We start from the raw sequence: 24495 nt of genomic DNA on the forward strand, positions 1-24495 counted from the left end.
GATGATTGATGGTGGAATGGAGATTCAGAACCAGACCTGTATGAGTTTTCCAGCAGTGGAGATTGAGAGATGAGAATCCCCCCCATCTTACCTCCTTCCCTTCCCCACAGCACCTGTATATATGTATATATGTTTGTACATATTTGTTACTCTATTTATTTATTTTACTTGTACATATCTATTCTATTTATTTTATTTTGTTAGTATGTTTGGTTTTGTTCTCTGTCTCCCCCTTTTAGACTGTGAGCCCACTGTTGGGTAGGGACTGTCTCTATGTGTTGCCAACTTGTACTTCCCAAGCGCTTAGTATAGTGCTCTGCATACAGTAAGCACTCAATAAATACAATTGATGATGATGTTGATGAGAATCCCAGGGATATTACAAAGGATGAAGTGGCAGTATTATCAATCAGTTGTACTTTTTGAGTGCAAAGAACTGTACTATGCGCTGGGGAAAGTCCAACTGAAGCAAGTCACCTGATCACTGGAACAGCATGGTCTAGTTGAAAGAACGGGGGACCTGAGTTCTAATCCCACCTCTGCCACTTGCCTGCTCTTTGATCTTCGACAAGTCACTAATTTCTCTGCTTCAGTTTCCTCATCTGTAAAATGGGGATTCAGTGCCTGTTCTCCCTACTACTTAGACTCTGAGTCCCATGTGGAAAAGGGACTGTGTCCGACCTGATTAACTTATATCTACCCTAGTGCTTAGAACAGTGTTTGTCATATGGCATGGAGCATCTTTAAAAAATAATCCCTCCAGATAATATAATACTAATAATAATGATAGTGGCATTTATTAGGCACTTACTATGTGCAAAGCACTGTTCTAAGCACTGGGGAGGTTACAAGGTGATCAGATTGTCCCATGCGGGGCTCACAGTCATAATCCCCATTTTACAGATGAGGTAACTGAGGCCTAGAGAAGTTAAGTGACTTGCCCAAAGTCACACAGCTGACAGTTGGCAGAGCTGGGATTTGAACCCGTGACCTCTGACTCCAAAGCCCGGGCTCTTTCCACTGAACCACACTGCTTCTCTAGATAGACACATACGTCTCTCCGGAGGAATCTCTGAAGAAGAACTTGACAACTGTATGTTTGTGTGCGTGTGTACACGCACGGACACACTCCGTGCTGCCTTGTCTATCCAGCAAGTGCTGAATGCTCCCTCCTATAATAATAATAATGATGGTATTTAAGCGCTTACTATGTGCCAAGCACTGTTCTCTATGTTTGTAGGACACTAATTATTCCTAGGCAGAACTCACATAACCAATGTGGGGATCACTGTCTTGAGCTCCTCTTTCACTTACCCCGAGAACTGGGGGAAAGGGAGTTTTTTTTTACTCTTTCCTAAGTTGTGGAATGATAAAGACCTTTAAAGGTGCTTAGGTGGCCACCGGTCCCCTCCCTTCATGCAGATAGTACAGAAATGTGAAAGCTCTTTCCATGGTCAGGCAAGGATAAAGAGACAGCTGTGTGAGCTTCAGTATTTTAGTGTCAACCACAGGTGAGAGAAAATAACAGAATGGTTGATGATCCTTTGTATTTGGCAGCAGAATAGGTACAAGTGGCAGGATGGGAAGAAGCCAAGTGCAGGAAAAGGAAGCAAAATCCCCATATATTTTCCTACACCCCATGAGGGTTAGCAGCCACCAAAGTCAGTCACGTTCTCTTTAATAATAATAATAATAAGAAGAATAATGATGGCATTTGTTAAGCACTTACTATGTGCAAAACACTGTTCTAAGCGCTGGGGGGATACAAGGTGATCAGGTTGTCCCACGTGGGGCTCACAGTCTTAATCCCCATTTGACAGGTGAGGTAACTGAGGCTCAGAGAAGTTAAGTGACTTGCCCAAGGTCACACAGCAGACATGTAGCGAAGCCGGGATTAGAACTCATGACCTCTGACTCCCAAGCCCGGGATCTTTCCAATGAGCCATGCTGCTTCTCTTTATTTTGGACCTGTTGGGAATCCTCAAATCAATACTAGTGCTTTGGGAATGAATAACTCTAGGGCACAGCAGCAAACTTCAGGGCCCCTACCAGAAGAAGATAAATCAAAGCTAACATGCCTGACACTTCAGCCTCTGGCCATGGTAAGGTCGCTTATCATGCTTACCAGCCAACGGGTCCAGCTTTAATTATGGTACTTGTTAAACGCTTACTATGTGCCAAGCATTGTTCTAAGTGCTGGGGTAGATTCAAGTTAACCAGGTTGGACACAGTCCCTGTCCCACATGGGGCTCACACTCTTAACCCCCATTTTACAGATGAGGTAACTGAGGCCCTGAGAAGTTTCGTGACTTGCCCAAGGTCACTCAGAAGACATGTGGAGGAGCTGGGATTAGAATCCAGAACCTCCTGACTTCCACTTAGAGGTTTAGGCCACTCTCTGGAGGTGTACAAAGCCTCCTGGGTCTCCACGTTACTTTCCTTTGCTTGTCCATCTTTATTTTGTCAATAGGGACACTATGGGAGACCCAGAAAACAGCAGTGCTAGTCTCAGGAGTCATGACAAGTCCCTTTCGCTCTCCTGCCACTCCCCATCCTGTCACTGTGAATTGGTTCTACAACCATCCTTAGTACCTGTGGCAGAGGCAGACCAATTAAAATGGATTTTTCATTGCTACTTAATCTTATTTCCAATGGATTGGACTTGAAATTAATTGATTTTCCCTCATCTCTGTAGAATGAGGGGAGAGTCTTTTCTTGGGGCAAAATTCAGCGTGCGTACTTATGAGAGGCAGGCAGAAACTCCTCACCCTGGGTTTCAAGGCTGTCCATCACCTCGCCCCCTCCTACCTCACCTCCCTTCTCTCCTTCTCCAGCCCAGCCCGCACCCTCCGCTCCTCCGCCGCTAATCTCCTCACCGTACCTCGTTCTCGCCTGTCCCGCCATCGACCCCCGGCCCACGTCCTCCCCCGGGCCTGGAATGCCCTCCCTCTGCCCATCCGCCAAGCTAGCTCTCTTCCTCCCTTCAAGGCCCTGCTGAGAGCTCACCTCCTCCAGGAGGCCTTCCCAGACTGAGCCCCTTCCTTCCTCTCCCCCTCGTCCCCCTCTCCATCCCCCCATCTTACCTCCTTCCCTTCCCCACAGCACCTGTATATATGTATATATGTTTGTACATATTTATTACTCTATTTATTTATTTATTTTACTTGTACATATCTATTCTATTTATTTTATTTTGTTAGTATGTTTGGTTTTGTTCTCTGTCTCCCCCTTTTAGACTGTGAGCCCACTGTTGAGTAGGGACTGTCTCTATATGTTGCCAATTTGTACTTCCCAAGTGCTTAGTACAGTGCTCTGCACACAGTAAGCGCTCAATAAATAAGATTGATGATGATGATGAGAGATAGGAACTGTTCAGTCCTCCTGCTGGAAGCCCCAGCTGGAACTCTGCTATTGGGTTATTTCTGCTTCCATTGTGAACTTCCATTTCAGTTCTTCATTTCAAAGCCCACTGAAGGTGTGTGAAGTTAAAATTATCCTCTGGTAAACTTCTGCCATTGAGCACAGTTCCCTTATGGAGTTCCACTGAAAGTCTAAGTACTTTTTTCCTCATTGAGCTTCAGTCCCAAGATGCTGAAAGATTTGACACAGAACATTATAGCATTAGTTACCTTGGGCCTGTGTCTTCCTCATGTTCTCCGCCCTCCTGAAATGATCTCTTTGGAGTTCTGGGTTTAATAGTAATCATGGTATGTAAGCACTTACCATGTGCCAAGCACTGTACTAAGCACTGAGGAAGATACAAGATAACTGATGGGATGCTGTCCCTGTCCCACGTGGAGTTCAGTGTGGTTTAGTGGATAGAGCACAGGACTGGACACCAGAAGGTCAGGACTTCTAATCCCAGCTCCGCCATGTGTCTGCTGTGTGATCTTGGGCAAGTCACTTCACTTCTCGGGGCTAAGTTTTGTCATCTGTAAAATGGGGATTAAGAGTGTGAGCCCTATGTGGGACAGGGACTGTAGCCAACCTGACTAACTTGAATCTACCCCAGCTATTAGAACAGTGCTTGGCACATAGTAAGCACTTATAAGGTACCATAATAATAATCGTTATTTATTATTATTAATAAGAGGGAGAACAGGTGTTGAATTTCCATTTTACAGCTGAAGAAACAAAGGCAGAGAAAAGCGAAGTGACTTGCCCAAGGTCACACACAGGCAATGGCAGAGCTGGGACTGGGACACTCCTAAAGCATCTGATCTTTCCACTAGGCAGTACTGCGCCCCACCAACTCCACAAGTACAGAGCAAGATGTGAAACTGGCTCTCTCCCTACATGATGCAGTATTTGCATTTCTAAAATTAAAACTATGTTCATCAGTGGTATTTATCGAGTATTTACTGTGTACAGAGCACTGTATAGAGCACTTGGAAGAGTTTAAAAGAGTTGGGAGATATGTTCCCTGCTCGCTTAGAGCTTAGTTTAGACAGACACTAGAATAAATTGCAGATATTTAACTAAGTCCTGGGAAGCTGAGTGTAGGGTGTGTATTAAGTGTTTAAAGCATAGAGATCCAAGTGCAGTCTTCTCATATTCAGAAAACTCAGGCTATGTGGATTTTTTTGAGAGTTCCATGCTTATCTGGAAGAACGAGATATAAGCTTGTTGTGAGCAGAGAATATGTCTATTACAATATTGTGTTGCACTCTCCCAAGTGCTTAGTACACTGTCCTGCACACAGTGAGTGCTCAATAAATAAGACTGATTGATTTTAGACACAAGGTATTTTAAGGTATTTCCATCCCCCCCGCCTTACCTCCTTCCCCTCCCCACAGCACTTGTATATATGTATATATGTTTGTACGTATTTATTACTCTATTTATTTATTTATTTTATTTGTCCATATTTATTCTATTTATTTTATTTTGTTAATATGTTTTGTTTTGTTCTCTGTCTCCCCCTTCTAGACTGTGAGCCCACTGTTGGGTAGGGACCGTCTCTATATGTTGCCAACTTGTACTTCCCAACCGCTTAGTACAGTGCTCTGCACACAGTAGGTGCTCAATAAATACAATTGAATGAATGAAAGTGAAGTAACTTTTAACCATGAAAATAAGAACTCAAAATAAGACAAGGTCCTGTTTTCTAGTGCCTCTGAGTAAGGTGTGTAAATTGATAAATACTGTCTAATTCTTTCCAGCCCTTTCATTTTTTTTTGTAGCTACATCTAATGAGATCTGAAATTATTTAAGTAAAAATGGGAGAACTTAAGTACTAGACTTTCCATTTCTCCAGGTTAGCTTCAGCCCAAATAGAAGAACCCAGAGTAACTCCTTCTGCTCTGGAAGAGAGAGGGTCAAGGTTAGAAGACAGAGTGAATATGGGCTCTGCTCTGGAAGGGAGGAGGGCAGATTGGAGAGAGGGACTGCATGTGCAGTCACTCTGATGAATAATAATAATACAATAATAATGATGGCATTTGTTAAGTACTTACTATGTGCTAAGCATGGTGGGGGTGGGGGGGGGATGCAAGATAATCAGGTTGTCCCATGTGGGGCTCACAGTCTTCATCGCCATTTTACAGATGAGGGAACTGAAGCCAGTTTATCTCACTGCGTTCCCCCAGGGGTGGGGGATTGGCATTTCTGACTCTCACCCTCAGCCTCCAGTTGGAGAAAAGCTGGTCTGGACTGTAAAAGAAGTAATCACATCTTGTTTTCTTTATCAGCTTCCACTAGAACAGAAAGTTTAGTCAATATAGCCTCCTTGACTGACTCTACTCCTGGATTGAAGAAAGACATCCTGCGATCACTTAATAATTCATTCAGTCATACGTATTGAGCGCTTACTGTGTGCAAAGCACTGTACTAAGCACTTGGGAGGGTACAGTATAGCAATAAACAGACATGTTCTGTGCCCACACTGAGCACACAATCTAGAGATCCTACCAAAACCATCCTGATGAAAATTTATCATGATTTTAATAATCCTTTCCCAGAGAAGATCTAAACCATGCCTTAACCCTTGATCTTGACCTAAATCCCATATTCTTCAGATGAATTCACCAATTTCTGGATAGATTCCACCTTCTCTACTCTTGGCTCTGATTGAAATGCACATTTTCACCTCTCTTCTTCATTTTCCTCATCTGTCAATTGGAGAGCACAAAGCTTTATCATCTGGCTCCTACAGATGTGGTGAAGATCAATGAGGTAGGAGGCCTGATCCAGTCATCAGAATGACACACTCAGAAGGCTGTTAAAAAAACTGTCAAGCAACTAGAGAACCAATTTTTATTAGAAGAGATTTTCTTGGACTTGGCCCCCACCTGCTTTTATCAACCCCACTTCCTTCCCTCTTGGGCCCCACCTCCTCAAGTTTCCCCCTTTCTATTTCCTCCCTTGCTATATTATTTTCAGTTTTATACATTTGTTTTCTCTTCAAGACCATGAGCTCTTTGGAAAGGCACCAGGCCTAAAGAGGCTAAATGAAAGCACTTCCAAAATCCGCAGGTAATTAATAGAATTGGACCCACTGTTTAGAGGTGGATTTGGGCTCCCCTGGTGAATAGCACTTCCTCAGACTAAATAGTATTTTGTGGAGTTTCATTTCTGTTTATCCTAAATATTAAAAGTATATATATATTAGAATGAAAATGACACTTATTAAGGGCATCCTATATGCCTAAACACTGTGCCAGTACTGGGGTGGCTGCAGATAATCAGACACAGTTCCCATCCCACATAGGGTTCACAGTCTATGAGTTGGGAAGGGCAGGTATCGTCTCTTCATTTTTATAAAGGAGGAACTCAAGACTCAGAGAGATTAAGTAACTTGCCCAAGGTCTCACAGCAAGTCAGTGGAAAAGCTGGAATTAGAACCCAGGTCTCTTGATTCCCAATCCACTAGGCCATATCGCCTCCTTATTTTTAGAAAACCTTCCAGATCCCTCCAGTGACTTGGCGCAGGAAAGAGAAGCCAGTGGGGTAAACTTGATCCCCTCCCTTTAGCCTTCTGGCTAAAATGGGGTAAATAATAATAATAATAATAATAATGGCATTTATTAAGCACTTACTATGTGCAAAGCACTGTTTTAAGCTCTGGGGATTTTACAAGGTGATCAGGTTGTCCCACGGGGGGCTCGCAGTCTTAATCCCCATTTTACAGATGAGGTAACTGAAGCACAGAGAAGTGAAGTGACTTGCCCAAAGTCACACAGCTGACAATTGGTGGAGCCAGGATTTGAACCCATGACCTCCGACTCCAAAGCCCGAGCTCTTTCCACTTAGCCATGCTGCTTCTCTAAATAAAGATGGTATTTGTTAAGTGTTTACTAGGTGCCAAGCACTGTTCTAAGCGCTGGGGGAGATACAAGGTAATCAGGTTATCCCACGTGGGGCTCACAGTCTTAATCCCCATTTTACGGGTGAGGTCACTGAGGCACAGAGAAGTGAAGTGACTTGCCCAAAGTCACACAGCTGACAAGTGGTGGAGCTGGGATTAGAACCCATGACCTATGGCTCCCAAGTCCGGGCTCTTTCCACTGAGCCACACTGCTTCTCAAGGGAGGGGATCTGGGCATACTAAACTGGAAGCAGACCCCACGTAATCTACTCTTTCCAATCCACTCTTTCGTAATATATTCATCCAGTCACATTTATTGAGTGCTTTCTGTGTGCAGAACACTGTACTGAGCCCGTGGGAGAGTACGATATAACAGTAAATGGACATATTCCCTGCCCACAATGAACTTGCAGTCTAGAGGTGGGGAGACAGACATTAACATAAATAAATTACAGATATATACATAAACTCTGTGGGGCTGGGATGGGGGAGGGACAAAGGGAGCCATCAGGCTGACGCAAAAGGGAAGGGGAGAAGAGGAAATGGGAGGAGCTTAGGGAAGGCCTCTTGGAGGAGATGTGATTTCAATAAGGCTTTGAAGTCGGGGGAGAGTAGTAGTTCGTCAGATTTGAGGAAGGAGGGATACAGTTGGTGCTTCCACATTCTACTGACCTCTGGTCTCCAGTACTTTTTACAATCCAGTTTTGGGTACAACGGGTACAGCTGCTGGGAGTACCCACAGATTTATTCTATTCTCCAGCCCCACACTGTGCCCATACCCTAACCAACCATCAAGCAGTATATGTGCTGGTGACAATGGAGGGACTGGGTGTGAGAGTGTGGATAGCTCTGTGCCAATCAGCAGCACTAATTAAAAATTAAAGCTGGGATACGTCTACCGTAAACATAGTATAATAATGTTTTTAAGTGCTTACTATGTGCCAAGTATTATACTAGGTCCTGGGGTAGATACAAAGTAATCAGGTCAGACCCAGTTGCTGTTCTGCCTGGTGTTCCCAGTTTAAGGGGGAGGAAGAGCAAGTATTTAATTCTCATTTTACGGATGAGGAAACTGAGGCAGAGAAAAGTTAAGGGACTTTCCTGAAGTCACTTGGCAGGCAAATGGCAGAGCTAGGATTAGAATCCAGATCCCCTGATTCCCAGGCTCCTCTTTTCCCACTTGACCATACTGCTCCTCTGAAGAGACCGTCCTTCTATGGGCACAATGTGGCGGGGCAAATCTCTCTCTCTCTCTCTATTTATAGACATGAAGATAGATTTTTATGAAAGCTAAATAATCATCCTTGAAATCCTAGTTCATTTATTTTCTAAGATGAAGGAACGCTTCAGTGCCTGAAGATCTTGTTTTAGAGAATTGAGATTTATGACACCGGATCTTTCAACACGAGTCCAGTTTTTTTATAGCACTTGAGAAGTGGTGAATTTTAAAGGCAGGAAAGGGAAAAGGTCCCACAAGGGTTGAGAAGAAAGAACTAGTTGAGCTCTGCTAGGCGGAAGCAGCTGGGAACGGGCACATTCAGGGAACTGCCTCTTTCACCAATAGCTCCTCATGGGCTGAAGCTTGTTTTTAATGTTTCAATTGACACTTTTTCTAGTCCCAGCTGAGCTAGTTCCATGCCAAATTAATAGAAATGGAAGAGTGTTGGGTCCCTCTCAGAGGTAAACCTTGCTATATTGGCTGAGGCTCTCTTCAAAGCTTTCAAAGACTCCAGAAGCAGGCGGAATAATAGAATTTCCGGCTGACCCATGACACTAGCCCTCAGAGGAGCTTGAGAAGAGCACCTGGTTAATTCACTAATGAAAATTAAACGGCAAAGCGGGGTGGCACGTTCACTGCTGAAATCTGAGGACAGTAGACAGTTCCTGCATTTCTTGGTTAAAGCAAAACTACGAGCAAGAGCCGCTCCTTGAAAAGTTGGAAGTGAAACTGGGGCTCTGGCGGATTTTGACTGCGCTTTAAAAATAAACTGCACCTTGTGTCTGCTTTTTGACTGTTTGAGGTTATAGTCTTTCCTGATGTTGGTGGTGAAGTGCATGTCGACGTGTGGGGTTGTTGAGGTGGAGAGGGAGGTGCAGCTATTCTACACCAGAGGCCTCAGGTCCTTTGTGAATGTCACAAAGACAGAGTGGTTTGGGTCATGTTTCTATCTTCCGCGTGCGATGTTTTGATGGTAGTGCTCAGCCTCTAGCCAGGACCATACCAGGGATGGTAGAGTCGGTGATGGTAGAGAGGCTAGCTAGATGTCCAGAGGATTTAAAACAAAAGCTGAAAGAAGAGATGTGGGAGTGTTGACTGAGGGGGAGGGAGAATGGGGTTAGTGGGACTCGAGTGGAGGCTTAGAAATTGTCCTACCAAAGCATGATATTGAGAGCTAACTATGTACTGAGCTCTTTACAAAGCGCTTAGGAGAATACAATATAGCAGAGTTGGTAGACTTGTTCTCTGCCCCATCGAGCTCACTGTGGGCGGGAATGTGTCTGTCGATTGTTACAATGTTCTCTCCCAAGTGCTTAGGAGAATGCTTTGCACACAGTAAGCATTCAATAAATACGATTGAAAGAATGAATGAATGAATGAACAAACTTGCAGTCTAGAGCTTACATTCTGTTCCTAAGTGCATCTCTGTTTGAAGAATGTTTAAAACGCCTGTATCACTGGGGTGGTGTTGTTTGTTCTCAGGCATCTGAAGGTGTTCCGATGAGGTTTTTCACAAGCTTAGAACAGCTGATTGACTTTTATAAGAAGGAGAATATGGGCTTGGTGACCCACCTTCAATACCCAGTCCAGCTGGAAGAGGAGGATGCAGCGGATGACCCAGAGGAAGAAACAGGTAAGAAATTTCGTGGGCAGGGTACACTGACCCGCTCCCCTTCACCTCCCACACCTTTCCGTGAAGCAGCTGCAGTGGCTTGTTCAGTGTCTGGGAGCAGGGAAACAGATCTCCCTGGACTCTCTCTCTGACCGTAATGTAGACCAACGGGCTTATGAGACATCTTCTATTTGACCAGAGCCCATTTCAGTCAATGACTGGAAGTACCTGGGTGAATTTCCCTATCCGTGATGGTGAGGTGCATTTTGGTTCCCTCGCGTGGATTGGTTCAGTGTCCTCGGCCTCACTAGCCCCAGATCTTCACGAAGACCTCAGCTGCAACTGACATAGCCCTGGGGAGGAGACAAGCTAAACAGACACAGCCATCCTCTCCGGGAGCTTGCAATCTTAGGTCACATTGACCTAATGACCTAAAAAAGTACAAGAACTTATCCTACTTGGAGCCAGGGGGCTCAGATAGTCCCCTCTGCTGCTGACCACTTCCTACTGTGGACCATTCGTCAGAAAGGGAGAAGACAAGAGAGCATTTCCACAAATGCTGGCCTCCAAGGAGCAGTGAGCTGGGGAAGTCCCATGGTTAGCTGAGTTTTGATCTGGATAGGCTTCAGGGAAGAAGTGAGATTTGAACCATAAAATGGGACTCAAACACCCAGCCAAGGCTCACTGGTGCCCATGTCTGCCGTTGTTCCACACTCAGGGCATCTGTCAACATGGGCAGGTTATGTGGAAAAAAAACAAACAACACTTAACACCTGTTGCACTTTCTCAGTGCAAATGTAGGCTTCGTTTGAAGCATGCAAACTGGGGCTTGACAAAACACGGTCATACTTACTGCCTCAATTCAGCACCACGGGCCAGGAAATAGAATGAGTCTAGGGAGATAGCATCTTGCCCTAAACTTGCCGCCTCCTCCTTCTACTTGCCATCTTGCCTTCCCTGTCATCTCTTGGCTCATGAACTCCTCCACCAAAGGAGTGAGCAGTAGAAGTAAGAAGATGTGAAACCCGAGCAAGCCGTTGCTGATGCTCAGTAACATTTTTTTTTTTTCTTCAAGGTTTAATGGAGGAGGAGTTGAAACTACTGGCTAGAATGATTTTTGGACTGAATTTCAGTTATCAAACTATGCCTAATTGAGATTTGCCCCCATCGCCAAGCTGTTCCCCACCTGCCACTTCGTTCCTTCCTTTTCCGTATTTGGCACACCCAAATGTGCAGGGTTTTTTTTTTTCCCAAGTGTCTTACCATCTGTCATGAACTAATCTGAAGTCTCTGGGTGTGGTCCCCGCAGGTCATCCACTGAGTGGATGGGCAAACTGCAGTGCCGAAAGACTACGTGATTACCTAGAGTCACTGGTTAAGTGATGGAGTCTGGATGAGAAAGTGAAATGTTGGAGTCACTTGGTATCACACTGAGGCTGCTTGGTTTTCCAGGGTATAAAACCTTGGTTTTCCTCTTCTCCCCCCGCCCACCCTTTCCCCATTCTCAGCCTTGACTCTAATAATGCAGCCAGATAGACATAATCTTCTAGAGAAGCAGTGCAGCCTAATGGATAGAGCATGGACCTGGGCGTCTGAAGGACCTAGGTTCTAATCCAGGCTCTGCCACCTGTCTGCTGCATGACTTTGGGCAAGTCACTTCACTTCTCTGTGCCTCAGATAACTCATCTGTAAAATGGAGATTAAGGCTGAGCCCCATGTGGGACAGGAACTGAGTCCAACCTGATTACCTTGTACTTCCCAAGCATTTAGTACAGTGCTCTGCACACAGTAAGCACTCAATAAATACGATTGAATGAATGAATTACCTTGTATCTACCCCAGTGCCTGGCATTGATTCATTCATTCATTCAATCATCTTTATTGAGCACTTATTGCATGCAGAGTGCTGTACTAAGCACTTGGAAAGTACAATACAGCAATAAAGAGACAACCCTGCCTCCAATGGGCTTACAGAGTAGGGGTGGGAGGGAGATGGACATCAGAACAAGCAAACAGGCATCTAGTTAGCACTTAGCAAAGACCATAAAAAAAAAATCTCGCTTCTGCATTTGGAACTTTGTTCTCCAGAAGGATATCCAGTCCCAATTAAAGTGGATTGATTTCTCTTCTGCCCTCACCCCACTGGCTGCTTCCGTCGTCAAAGAAGTTGGGTACATCAAATGCCTTTTCTCACCCCACAAAAGAGACTTCCAATAGGTCTCTATCCCTGAGTCATTTCAGTCACTGTGTGCTCCTCTCACTTGTTTCGGAGGGCTGTGATTACGCTCTAAGCAAACGACCTTCTTGTGTCACTTGAGGGTCTTAAAACCTGAGGTGGCAGCCAATATAGACTGTGCCGGTTTGGTCCCAGAGTTCTGTTGCTGTCATTCCTCCCTTTCAGCCAAGGCATTTAATTACGTTGCCCTCTTCCTGTCTCTGGGGATTGCTGCTCGGGTAAAAAGAGATCCCGTGATGCTTTCTAAAACCACTGGAAGAGAAACCCAGCTTCTTGGTCAGTGTGTTATTTCACTGCGATAAGTCCCAATTTCCTGCACGAGCGGTTGCTGAGAGCCTTCAGAGCTGCCACAACTGCCTACACAGGTACAATGTGTCAATTTCTATTCAACTATTCTAAAGGCCCGGCCAGTCACTTGCTCTCCGTTGCTCATTGCTCTGAGTCATACTGCTCATAGGAACCACAGATGAGGAAAGGAAATTAAGCCCCACTCTTTATTAGAAAAGCAACTGAAGCAGCAAAGCATTTTGGGTGTTATAAATGAGGCAGGTGGGTGAAGGTTTTAAGTAGGAACTGCTTTGTGACATCGGAATCAAAGGTAGGAAAGATTTAGCAGATCTAATCCTTTCTTAGCACTCGAGCCCATTGGGGTAGTCTGTAGGGCAAGAGGAGATAAAGCAGCCTATGCAACTCGGCAGCCATAGAGGGGTACTGTATTTTCCTCTGTCCTTGTGGGTAATGTGGAAAACCTCCAGAAAGGTGGACCTCTTCTTTCCCGTTAAGCATTCTGCTTCATTTATTCCATTTTTATTTCTTAATTTGAATAATAATAATAATGATGGCGTTTGTTAAGCACTTACTATGTGCGGTGCACTGTTTTGAGCTCTGGGGGGGATACAAGGTGATTAGGTTGTCCCACGTGGGGCTCACAGTCTTAATCCCCATTTTACAGATGAGGTAATTGAGGCCCAGAGAAGTTAAGTGATTTGCCCAAAGTCATCCAGCTGACAAGTGATGGAGCTGGGATTAGAACCCATGACCTCTGGCTCCCAAGCCCGTGCTTGCTCCACTGAGCCACGCTGCTTCTGTAATGGGAATGGGAATAGACAGTCCACTTTACTTGAAAACCTACTCCATTCTTATATGCACAGAGTGATTTCTGACTCTAATCCCAGCCCAAGACAAAATGGCTGTTCTCCATGGCCCTCAGAGTCCGTTTCACCTCAGTGGAATGTCTCTCTTCAGAAATTTCTCCCAACCAGTTTGACACAGAGTCACACTGGAGTATTTCTGCCCAAATAAGGCAGATGGAAGCACTGTTTTCCAAAGGGGGATTGATTAATAAAGGGACAACTTTTCTCTCCGCCCATGGGAGTCTTTATCTCTGCAGTCCTCTTCAAGGTGGTCACTCAGCACATCCTGAAGTCTATGTGTTTCCAGAAATATATTCCTAAAAAGAGATCAGATTGGACTTTGGGGGACAATTTTTTCACCTCTTCACTGCCTTCATCCCTAACTTGCTAGGTGCCTCTGAGGCTTTTTAGTGCCTTCTTCAAAAGAACAATCAAACCATTCCCTGCCAGTCATTGTCACTTGAGTAAGATCAAATGGCAGAGATGATGAATAATCAATTTTATTTATTGAGAGTTTATTTTGCACAGAGCACTGTACTAGCTCTTGGGAGAGTCCAATGTGGAAGCAGCGTGGCTCAGTGGAAAGAGCCCGGGCTTTGGAGTCAGAGTTCATGGGTTCGAATCCCCACTCCGCCAATGGTCAGCTGTGTGACTGTGGGCAAGTCACTTAACTTCTCTGTGCCTCAGTTACCTCATCTGTAAAATGGGGATTAAGATTGTGAGCACCCCTTGGGACAACCTGATTGCCTTGTAACCTCCCCAGCGCTTAGAACAGTGCTTTGCACATAGTAAGTGCTTAATAAATGCCATCATTATTATTAATAATAGTGGTAGACATGTTCCCTGCCTACAAAGAGGGGAAGACAGATGTTAATATAAATAAGTTGTAGGTATGTAAGTGCTGCGGGGCTGAGGGTAGGTTGACTATCAAGTGCTTAAAGGATACGAATCCAAGTGCAATAAGGAATGTTTTGGCTGTGGTTTTGATACTGTTTTAATCTGCTGTTCCAAATTGGCAAACTTTTGCAAATTAATGTGATTCTTGCTTAATGGGAAAGTACTGCATGATAGTACTGCTGTTCTACTCTATCAGTCAGTCTTGCTCAAAACTCACTCATGTAGCTGCCACTCTGACGTGAACTTAATCTAAAATAAAGGTTTCTCTGATTCTCCCTCTAGGTTTGAATCCTAAAATTGTCTATACTTGATCACCAAGGGATTCATGGCACTCTTGCTTGCCTTTGTGTGGTGTAGCTTTATTTCTATTTATTCTGATGACACCTGTCTACGTGTTTTGTTTTGTTGTCTGTCTCCCCCGTCTAGACTGTGAGCCCACTGTTGGGTGGGGACCGTCTCTGTGTGTTGCCGACTTGTACTTCCCAAGCGCTTAGTACAGTGCTCTGCACAAAGTAAGCGCTCAATAAATACGATTGAATGAATGAAAAGTGTGCTCCTTAGATTCTGTGGGACTTGACCTGTTGCTGGGAAGGACTGGGAAGTTTCCAGAGGCACCATTTTGGGGACAGCTTCTGGGATGAAGGAAGCTGGAAGTCCAGAAAAGTGATCTGTCACTTTGTTATTGTTTCTTTGATAGAGTTTATCATGTCTCCACCCGAATTGCCACCACGAAACATTCCTTTACCTGCTGTTCTAAGTGAGGCTAAAGAAACCATTCTTTCGAGTGACAGTTCCCGAGGGGCAGAAATCAGCAAGCTGTCTATCTCTGAGACGTTACTTCAGCGACTACAGTATTTGGATACCAGCGGGTGAGTCTTTAACAACCTGTCACGTTTCTCCTTGCGAGACCTCCTTTGTGAGCCTACACCGCTGCCACGCAAGGCGTTGCTGACATATTTTGTTGTTCCTCAGAGGAAGTGGGTGAGGCCTTGATGGTCACGGCCGTGTCTTTGTCACCAAAATTCATATTGCTACTCTGGGGTTCTGCGTTGCTTCATCCACCCCCTGTAGCATTCTCCTACTGCTCATGGTGCCATTGCAGTATTGTGCCCGCACAATCATCTTGCCACCTGAGCAGGAGAACCACAAGAGGACTGTTGGCAGGTACTCTGGGGTGTTGGCACAGTTGGGGGACAATGGAACCCTGGAGTCGTGGCAATGGATCATCCACGGCTAATAATAATAATAATAATAATAATGGCATTTATTAAGCGCTTTACTATGTGCAAAGCACTGTTCTAAGCGCTGGGGAGGTTACAAGGTTATCAGGTTGTCCTTCAGGGGGCTCACGGTCTTAATCCCCATTTTACAGATGAGATAACTGAGGCACAGAGAAGTGAAGTGACTTGCCCAAAGTCACACAGCTGACAATTGGCAGAGCCGGGGTTTGAACCCATGACCTCTGACTCCAAAGCCCGGGCTCTTTCCACTGAGCCACGCTGCTTCCCCAAAGCACTTTGTACAGTTCTCTGCACACAGTGAGTGCTCAATAAATATGATTGAATGAGAGGCTGGGTAATAATAATAATAATAATATTGGCATTTATTAAGCGCTTACTATGCGCAAAGCACTGTTCTAAGCGCTGGGGAGGTTACAAGGTGATTAGGTTGTCCCACGGGGGGCTCACAGTCTTCATCCCTATTTTCCAGATGAGGTCACTGAGGCCCAGAGAAGTTAAGTGACTTGCCCAAAGTCACACAGCTGACAAGTGGCAGAACCGGGATTTGAACCCATGACCTCTGACTCCAAAGCCCATGATCTTTCCACTGAGCCACGCAGCTTCTCTAATGGGTTGAAGCCCCAACCTCTGTCTCCTGCGTCAGAATCAATCATGCTATTATTATTATTATTTATTTGAGTGCTTGCTGTGTGTCAAGCACTGTACTAAGCGCTTGGGAGAGTGCAAGACAAATTCCCTGCCCACAGTGTGCTTGCAGTTTAGAGGGGGAGGCAGACATTAATATATAGAAATAATTTAGAATTATATTTATAGCAATTGATGCATATGTAGACTAGTATGGTAGGGATGAGGGTGGGGTGAGTATCAAATACCCAAAGATTTTAGAAAAAGTAATATCTGATCAATACTGTTCAAAACTCTTCAACCCTTTGAAAAATGAGGAAATTGAGACCAGAAAAGGCTTATGTCCAGCTTAGCATTATTCACAGAGTCTGTAGGAAACCAAGAGCAGAACCTGTATGTCAAGAGAAGCAGCATGGACTAGTGGAAAGAGCATGGACTTGGGGCTCAGAGGATTCATTCATTCATTCAATTGTATTTATTGAGCGCTTACTGTGTGCAGAGCACTGTACTAAGCGCTTGAGAAGTCCAAGTTGGCAACATATAGAGACGGTCCCTACCCAACAGGGGGCTCACAGTCTAGAAGGGGGAGACAGACAACAAAATAAAACATATAAACCAAATAAAATGAATAAATATGTAGAAGTAAAATAAATAGAGTAATAAATATGTACAAAAATATATATACATATATACAGGTGCTGTGGGGAGGGGAAGGAGGTAAGGCGGGGGGGATGAGGAGGGGGTATAGGGGGAAATGAAGGAGGGGGCTCAGTCTGGGAAGGCTCTAGAGGATATGAGTTCTAATCCCAGTTCGGTATTTCCTTGCTGTATGACCTTGGGCAAATCACTTAACTCTTCTGTGCCTAGTTTCCTCATCTGTAAAATGGGGATTCAATACGTGTTCTCCCTCTTACTGCTGGAGAAGCAGTGTGGCCTAGTGGAAAGAGCACAGACTTGGGAGTCAGAGGATGTGGGTTCTAATGCCACCTCTGTCACATGTCTGCTGAGTGACCTTGGGTAAGTCACTTAACTTCTCTGTGCCTTAGTTATCTCATCTGTAAAATGGGGATTCAAAGTGTGAGCCCCACGTGGGACATCCTGAGTACAGTGCTCTGCACACAGTAAGCACTCAATAAATACGATTGAATGAATGAATTAATTAATTATCCTGTGTGTGCCTCAGCACTTAGAACAGTGCTTGGCACTTGTGGGGTAGGGACTGTCTCTATATGTTGCCAACTGGTACTTCCCAAGCGCTTAGTACAGTGCTCTGCACACAGTAAGCGCTCAATAAATACGATTGAATGAATGAATAGTAAGCACTTAACAAATACCATAATTATTATTATTATATTAAACTGTAAGTCCCTGGTGGGACAGGGGCTATGTTCAAGCTGATTAACTTGTATCTACCCCAGTGCTTAGAACAGTACTTGGCACATAGGGAAAGCTTAATAAATATAATAATAATAGTAAGTCTTTTATCTCAGGGAAAATTGCATTATTGGTGTTTCAGATTTGCTTTACTGCTAATCGACTTGAGGCTTCCTAAGACACCCATGCTGCATACTCAGCCTCCCCATAAAAGCAAAACAAAATAAAAAAAACCCTGTGGTCAAATTTCTATTTATCCATCCTGCTGAGAAAGGATTGTAGCTAGTAATCGATCAGTGGTATTTACTGAGTGCTTATGTTCAGAGCTCTGAACAAATCCTTGGTTGAATACAATAGATTTGATAGACAGTACGGGCATTTTCCTTTTTTGTGTGAGTTCAGGAAGCGGGCAGGATGGAAAGAAGTAATAATGATGATAATGGAGAAAATGAAGCACACTTTGGATGCTTAATAATATCGACCGCTAACCCAGAGAGGAGGGGGCTGCAGGAGAAAAAACACCCTGTCTAGAAATTCCTCCTCTGTAGCCGTGATCTCCACCGGCCCCCTGAAACACCTCCCCAAACTCCAGTTTGAAACAGAATGCTCCACCATGCTCGGAAAAGCTTCTTGAGGAGCTCAAGCAGCGTGGCTCAGTGGAAAAAAGCCCGGGCTTTGGAGTCAGAGGTCATGGGTTCAAATCCCGACTCTGCCACTTGTCAGCTGTGTGACTTTGGGCAAGTCACTTAACTTCTCTGGGCCTCTGTTACCTCAATTACCTCCCCTTTTTAGACTGTGAGCCCACTGTTGGGTAGGGACTGTCTCTATATGTTGCCAATTTGTACTTCCCAAGCGCTTGGTACAGTGCTCTGCACACAGTGAGTACTCAATAAATACGATTGATGATGATGATGATCTGTAAAATGGGGCTTGAGACTGTGAGCCCTCCATGGGACAACCTGATCACCTTGTACTTCCCAAGTGCTTAGTACAGTGCTCTACACACAGTAAGCGCTCAATAAATACAATTGAATGAATGAATCGCCTTGTAACCTCCCCAGCGCGTTGAACAGTTCTTTGTGCATAGTAAGCGCTTAATAAATGCCGTTATTACTATTATTACTGATTAATCACCCTGATTCTTCCCTTAGCTTCAAGGAGGTTGCAAACACCCTGGTCTTTCGCCCCCCTAGCAGTCAACGGGGTAGTTGGTCCATATGACTCCCCAGGAGATAAACCAGTAAGAGACATGGCGGTGGCCAGGAGAGGATGCGGCTGGGAACTTGCTTGTGGTTAAGCAGGAAGTTCACTTCTGTTTAGGGTCAGTGGATCGGGGTGGGGGGAAGCAATTCTCTCTTCTGGGTTGGAGATTCACCGTGATATTAAAACTTACTGATGTTTTAAGAGACCTGGAATGAGATCAGTTCAGTGCTCCCTTTTATATATATATATATATATATATATATATATATATGTGTGTGTGTGTGTGTGTGTGTGTGTGCATGTTTGTGTGTGTATATATATGTGTTTGTGTATATATGTTTGTGTGTATATATATATGTGTTTGTGTATATATGTTTGTGTGTATATATATAAATGTTTGTGTATATATGTGTGTGTATATATGTGTGTGTATATAAATATGTTTGTATATATATATGTTTGTATATATATATATGTTTGTATATATATGTGTGTGTGTTTGTATGTATATATATATATATATATGTTTGTGTACATATATATGTTTGTATATATATGTTTGTGTATATATATATATATGTTTGTGTATATATATGTTTGTGTATATATATGTTTGTATATATATATATATGTTTGTGTATATATATATGTTTGTGTGTATATATGTTTGTGTGTATATATATATATATGTTTGTGTATATATATGTTTGTATATATATGTTTGTATATATATATATGTTTGTGTATATATATATGTTTGTGTGTATATATGTTTGTGTATATATATATATATATGTTTGTGTATATATATGTTTGTGTATATATATATGTTTGTGTGTATATATATGTTTGTGTGTATATATATATGTTTGTGTGTATATATATATGTTTGCATATATATATATATATATATGTTTGTGTATATATATATATATGTTTGTGTATATATATATGTTTGTGTATATCATCATCATCAATCGTATTTATTGAGCGCTTACTATGTGCAGAGCACTGTACTAAGCGCTTGGGAAGTACAAATTGGCAACATATAGAGACAGTCCCTACCCAACAGTGGGCTCACAGTCTAAAAGGGGGAGACAGAGAACAAAACGAAACATACTAACAAAATAAAATAAATAGGATAGATATGTACAAGTAAAATAAATAAATAAATAAATAAATGAATAAATAGAGTAATAAATATGTACAAACATATATACAGGTGCTGTGGGGAAGGGAAGGAGGTAAGGCCGGGGGGATGGAGAGGGGGACGAGGGGGAGAGGAAGGAAGGGGCTCAGTCTGGGAAGGCCTCCTGGAGGAGGTGAGCTCTCAGCAGGGCCTAATATATATATGTATATATATATATATATATATATGTTTGTGTATATATATATGTTTGTATATATATATGTTTGTGTATATATATGTTTGTGTATATATGTTTGTGTGTGTATATATATGTTTTTGTGTATGTATATATGTTTGTGTGTATATATATGTTTGTGTATATATACGTTTATGTGTATACATATATATATGTATGTTTGTGTATATATATGTTTGTGTATATAAATGTATATGTTAGTGTATATATATATATATATACGTTTGTGTGTATATTATGGTTGCTTAAAAATGAAACAGTAGATTTTTGGGGGATGGTTAAATGGTGTTTGTTAAAGGCTTACTACATGCTAGGTACTGTACTAAGCACTGGAGATAGATACAAGCTAATCGGTTTGGACGCAGTCCACGTCCTATGTGAGGCTCACAGTCTTAATCCCCATTTTACAGATGAGGTTTCTGAGGCCCGGAGAAGTTGTGACCTCCTCTAGGTCACACGGCAGACGAGTGGCACAGCCGGGACTAGAACCCAGGTCCTTTTGACTCTCAGGCCTGTGCTGTATCCACTAGGCCATGCTGTATCTCAGTGTCCGGAGATGAAATCACCTTGCCTCCAAGGAGCCTTCCCTGATCAGTCAATCAATCAATCGTATTTATTGAGGGCTTACTGTGTGCAGAGCACTGTACTAAGCGCTTGGGAAGTACAAGTTGGCAACATATAGAGACAGTCCCTACCCAACAGTGGGCTCACAGTCTAAAAAGTGGGCTCTCAGTCCACCAATGGTACTTATTGAGCGCTGTGCTAAATGCTTGAGAGTACAATAGGGTGAGTAAATATGATCACTGCTCTTAAAGAGCTCTTAATCTAGGTAGGAGATGGACATTAAAATAAATCACAAGTAAGGAGGGTAGAAGAACATATGTTTGTAAGTGCTATTGGGTGAGGAGGAGGCAAGAATTTGGGTGCCCAGTGTGTACATTGGTGACACAATAAGGAGGTCAAATAGGGTGGGGAGATGAGAGATTAGATCAGGGAAGACTTCCTGGAGGAAGTACAATTTTAGGAAGTACAATTTTTGTGGGGCTTTGAAGATGGAGTCAGTCGCAACACGTTTCCTTTCTGGGTCCCCAAGCATGTGGGTACTTGTACCCATCTCCCACAGCATTTAAAGTACATTTCTTCATGCTCTGCTCTGTTGCTTCCCCCCAACCTGTAATTTATTTTAGTTTCCATCTCCTGCACTGGACTGTAAACTTCTTAAGAGCAGGGATCATGTCTGCTAATTCTATTGTACTAACCCAAGAGTGCAGTACAATGTTGTGCATACAATTATCACTCAATTAATGCTATTGGGTGTTTCATATGTATCTCTAACTGCTTTTATGTTTTTTTTGGACAAATAGTTCACAAGTTTTATCTTTCTGTGTTTAATTTTGAATGCTTGATTGTATTTCTGGTTTTCAGTCATTCTCAAAAGCAAGACTTCATCGGCAGGAAATAGCACATTTTTGAAAACAAATTTTTTTTTCTATGCTAAGTCATTTTTGAGTAAATTTAATGCGCACAGAATTTCTACGTGCAATGTATATAATCTCTACTAATTTCACTTTTCTCGCCTTGAGTGAGGCAAACTTGTGAATTACATCATACGTGAGAGGATAGGTTACTTCACATTCTATTTAGATTATTCTTAGATTCTGCAGTATTCGTGTCCATGACCAACCAAAGGTCATTTTTCATTATGTTGAATCTGCTAAATCCCTATTTAGATGATGTTTCTACCATTGGTAGCAGTAATAATAGTCATTGCAGAATGTCACTCTTGGGACTGACATCTTCCGTATATTTCATAGAAAATTGATCAATTTAATTTTAATTGACAAACTATCAACTCGTTTCTAGATGAAATCAGGTAGTAATAACAAACACTACTGTTGTTTTCACACTTGCTAATGCAGTACAGTGATAAACACAAGGAATTAATAAACAGGCAAAACAGAGGAAATGTATAGTCTAGACCTCCTCTAACCTAAAAGCAATGAATATCACAGCCTTGAAAATAACCGATGTACTTATTGCACAAGAGCACATACACCTCTAGTTGTGCAAATGCCTTCGCTAAGAGACTGAACTTACTGTGTTTTTGTGCCTGCATCAAAGAGAATGCCAAAGTTCAACCAATGTTTTTTCTCTAACCACTTAGAGTAGTCCTGTATAGTAGGCCATCTTTGATTTCTTTTTTTTATGGCATTTATTAAGCGATTACTACATGCAAAGCACTGTTCTAAGTGCTGGGGAGGTTACAAGGTGATCGTTGTCCCACGGGGGGCTCACAGTCTTCATCCCCATTTTACAGATGAGGGAACTGAGGCCCAGACAAGTGAAGTGACTTGCCCAAAGTCACACAGCTGACAAGTGGCGGAGACGGGACTTGAACCCATGACCTCTGACTCCAAAGCCCGGGCTCTTTCCACTGAGCCGTGCTGCTTCTCTATTTCTTGATGAGAATTTTTTCTTGTACATTATCTTATTTAGGATACTGTGGAGGCAGTATGGACTAGTGGAAAGAACAATCAGAAGACACAGGTTTGAGCCCCAGTTCTACCACTGGCTTGCTATGTGTGACCTTGGGCAAGTCACTTGACCTCTCTAGGCCTTAGTTTCTAATGTGGAAAATGAGGATAGGATAGACTGAGCCCCATTTGAGGCAAGGAGCTCTGGTCAAATCTCATAATCTTCTAAGTATTGCAGCACTTAACACATAGGAAGTGTCTAATAGATCCCATAATTAATATTTTTAATTAATATAATTAGTAATGAAGCAAACAATTTTCCCCAATGGCATTCCAGTCCTTTTGTATCATAAACAAACTGTATATATGTATATATGTTTGTACATATTTATTACTCTATTTATCTATTTTACTTGTACATACCTATTCTATTTATTTTATTTTGTTAGTATGTTTGGTTTTGTTCTCTGTCTCCCCCTTTTAGACTGTGAGCCCACTGCTGGGTAGGGACTGTCTCTATATGTTGCCAACTTGTACTTCCCAAGCGCTTAGTACAGTGCTCTGCACACAGTAAGCGCTCAATAAATACGATTGATTGATTGATAAGCATTACCCTCAGAATGTCTTTGGGAATCTCTAGAACATCAGCTCATTATGGGCAGAGAACTTGTCCGCTAATTCTGCTAATGATGGTGTTTAAGCCCTTACTATGTGCCAAGCACTGTTCTAAGCGCTGGGATAGATGAGAGATTATCAGGTTGTCCCACATGGGGTTCACAGAAAGCAGCATGGCTCCATGGAAAGAGCACGGGTTTGGGAGTCAGAGGGCATGGGTTCTAATCCCGGCTCTGCCACTTGTCAGCTATGTGACTTTGGGCAAGTCACTTCACTCCTCTGGGCCTCAGTGACCTCATCTGTAAAATGGGGATTAAGACTGTGAGCCCCACGTGGGACAACCTGATGACCTTGTATCTACCCCAGTGCTTAGAACAGTGCTTCACACATAGTATGCGCCTAACAAATGCCATCATTATTATCCCCATTTTGCATATGAGGTAACTGAGGCACAGAGAAGTTAAGTGACTTGCCCAAAGCCACCCAGCTGACAAATGGTGGAGTCGGGATGAGAATTTATTTTATAAACTTATAAATTGTATAAGTATACTCTCCCAAGCAATTAGTACACAGCCCTGCGCACATTAAGTGCTTAATAAGTACCACTGATTTGTTGATTGTTGTCCCCATTGTACAACTGAGGAAGTTGACTCTCAGCCATATTAAATCATTTATCCAACAAGGAACTGTGATTCCAGGAGAAGACGGCATCTCCTGATTCCCAGACCAGAGGTCTGTCTTTTGGAGATCATCATCATCAGTCGTATTTATTGAGCGCTTACTGTGTGCAGAGCACTGTACTAAGCGCTTGATCACTGCTCTATCATTCTGAACAGTGACGGCCAGTATGATTCCCAGGTGCCCACTTTTCATTTTGAGCATGGGGAAAAATCTGGAGGTGGACCATGAAGGGGGCAGGGCCAGAGGGAAGGATGGGTAAGAAAGGGAGAGTAAAGAGAAATCAATCAATCAATCAATCTGTTGTATTAAGCGCTTACTGTGTGCAAAGCACTGTACTAAGCGCTTGGGAGGTACAAGTTGGCAACATATAGAGACGGTCCCTACCCAACAGTGGGCTCACAGTGACAGGGAGGTAAGATGAGAGAAACAGGGAAAGGGGAGAGAGTGAGAAGGAGGAAAAGGAAGAAAATGATGCTTCTCCTCTTCCCCCACTCT

At 43.1% G+C, this 24495-nt stretch overlaps 1 protein-coding gene across 1 annotated transcript in view; it reads left to right on the forward strand.

Annotated features, from left to right (window-relative positions):
• The window catches only part of INPP5D (inositol polyphosphate-5-phosphatase D), a 217429-nt gene that overhangs the window by 67657 nt on the left and 125277 nt on the right, over positions 1–24495 (forward strand). The window contains exons 3-4 of the mRNA XM_038749732.1: positions 10008–10158; positions 15101–15272. Of these exons, the coding sequence (XP_038605660.1) occupies positions 10008–10158; positions 15101–15272 (323 nt within the window). The remainder of the gene's footprint in view (positions 1–10007; positions 10159–15100; positions 15273–24495) is intronic.

The sequence above is a fragment of the Tachyglossus aculeatus genome, chromosome 1 (assembly GCF_015852505.1).
Source record: "Tachyglossus aculeatus isolate mTacAcu1 chromosome 1, mTacAcu1.pri, whole genome shotgun sequence".
NCBI classification, from domain to species: domain Eukaryota; kingdom Metazoa; phylum Chordata; class Mammalia; order Monotremata; family Tachyglossidae; genus Tachyglossus; species Tachyglossus aculeatus.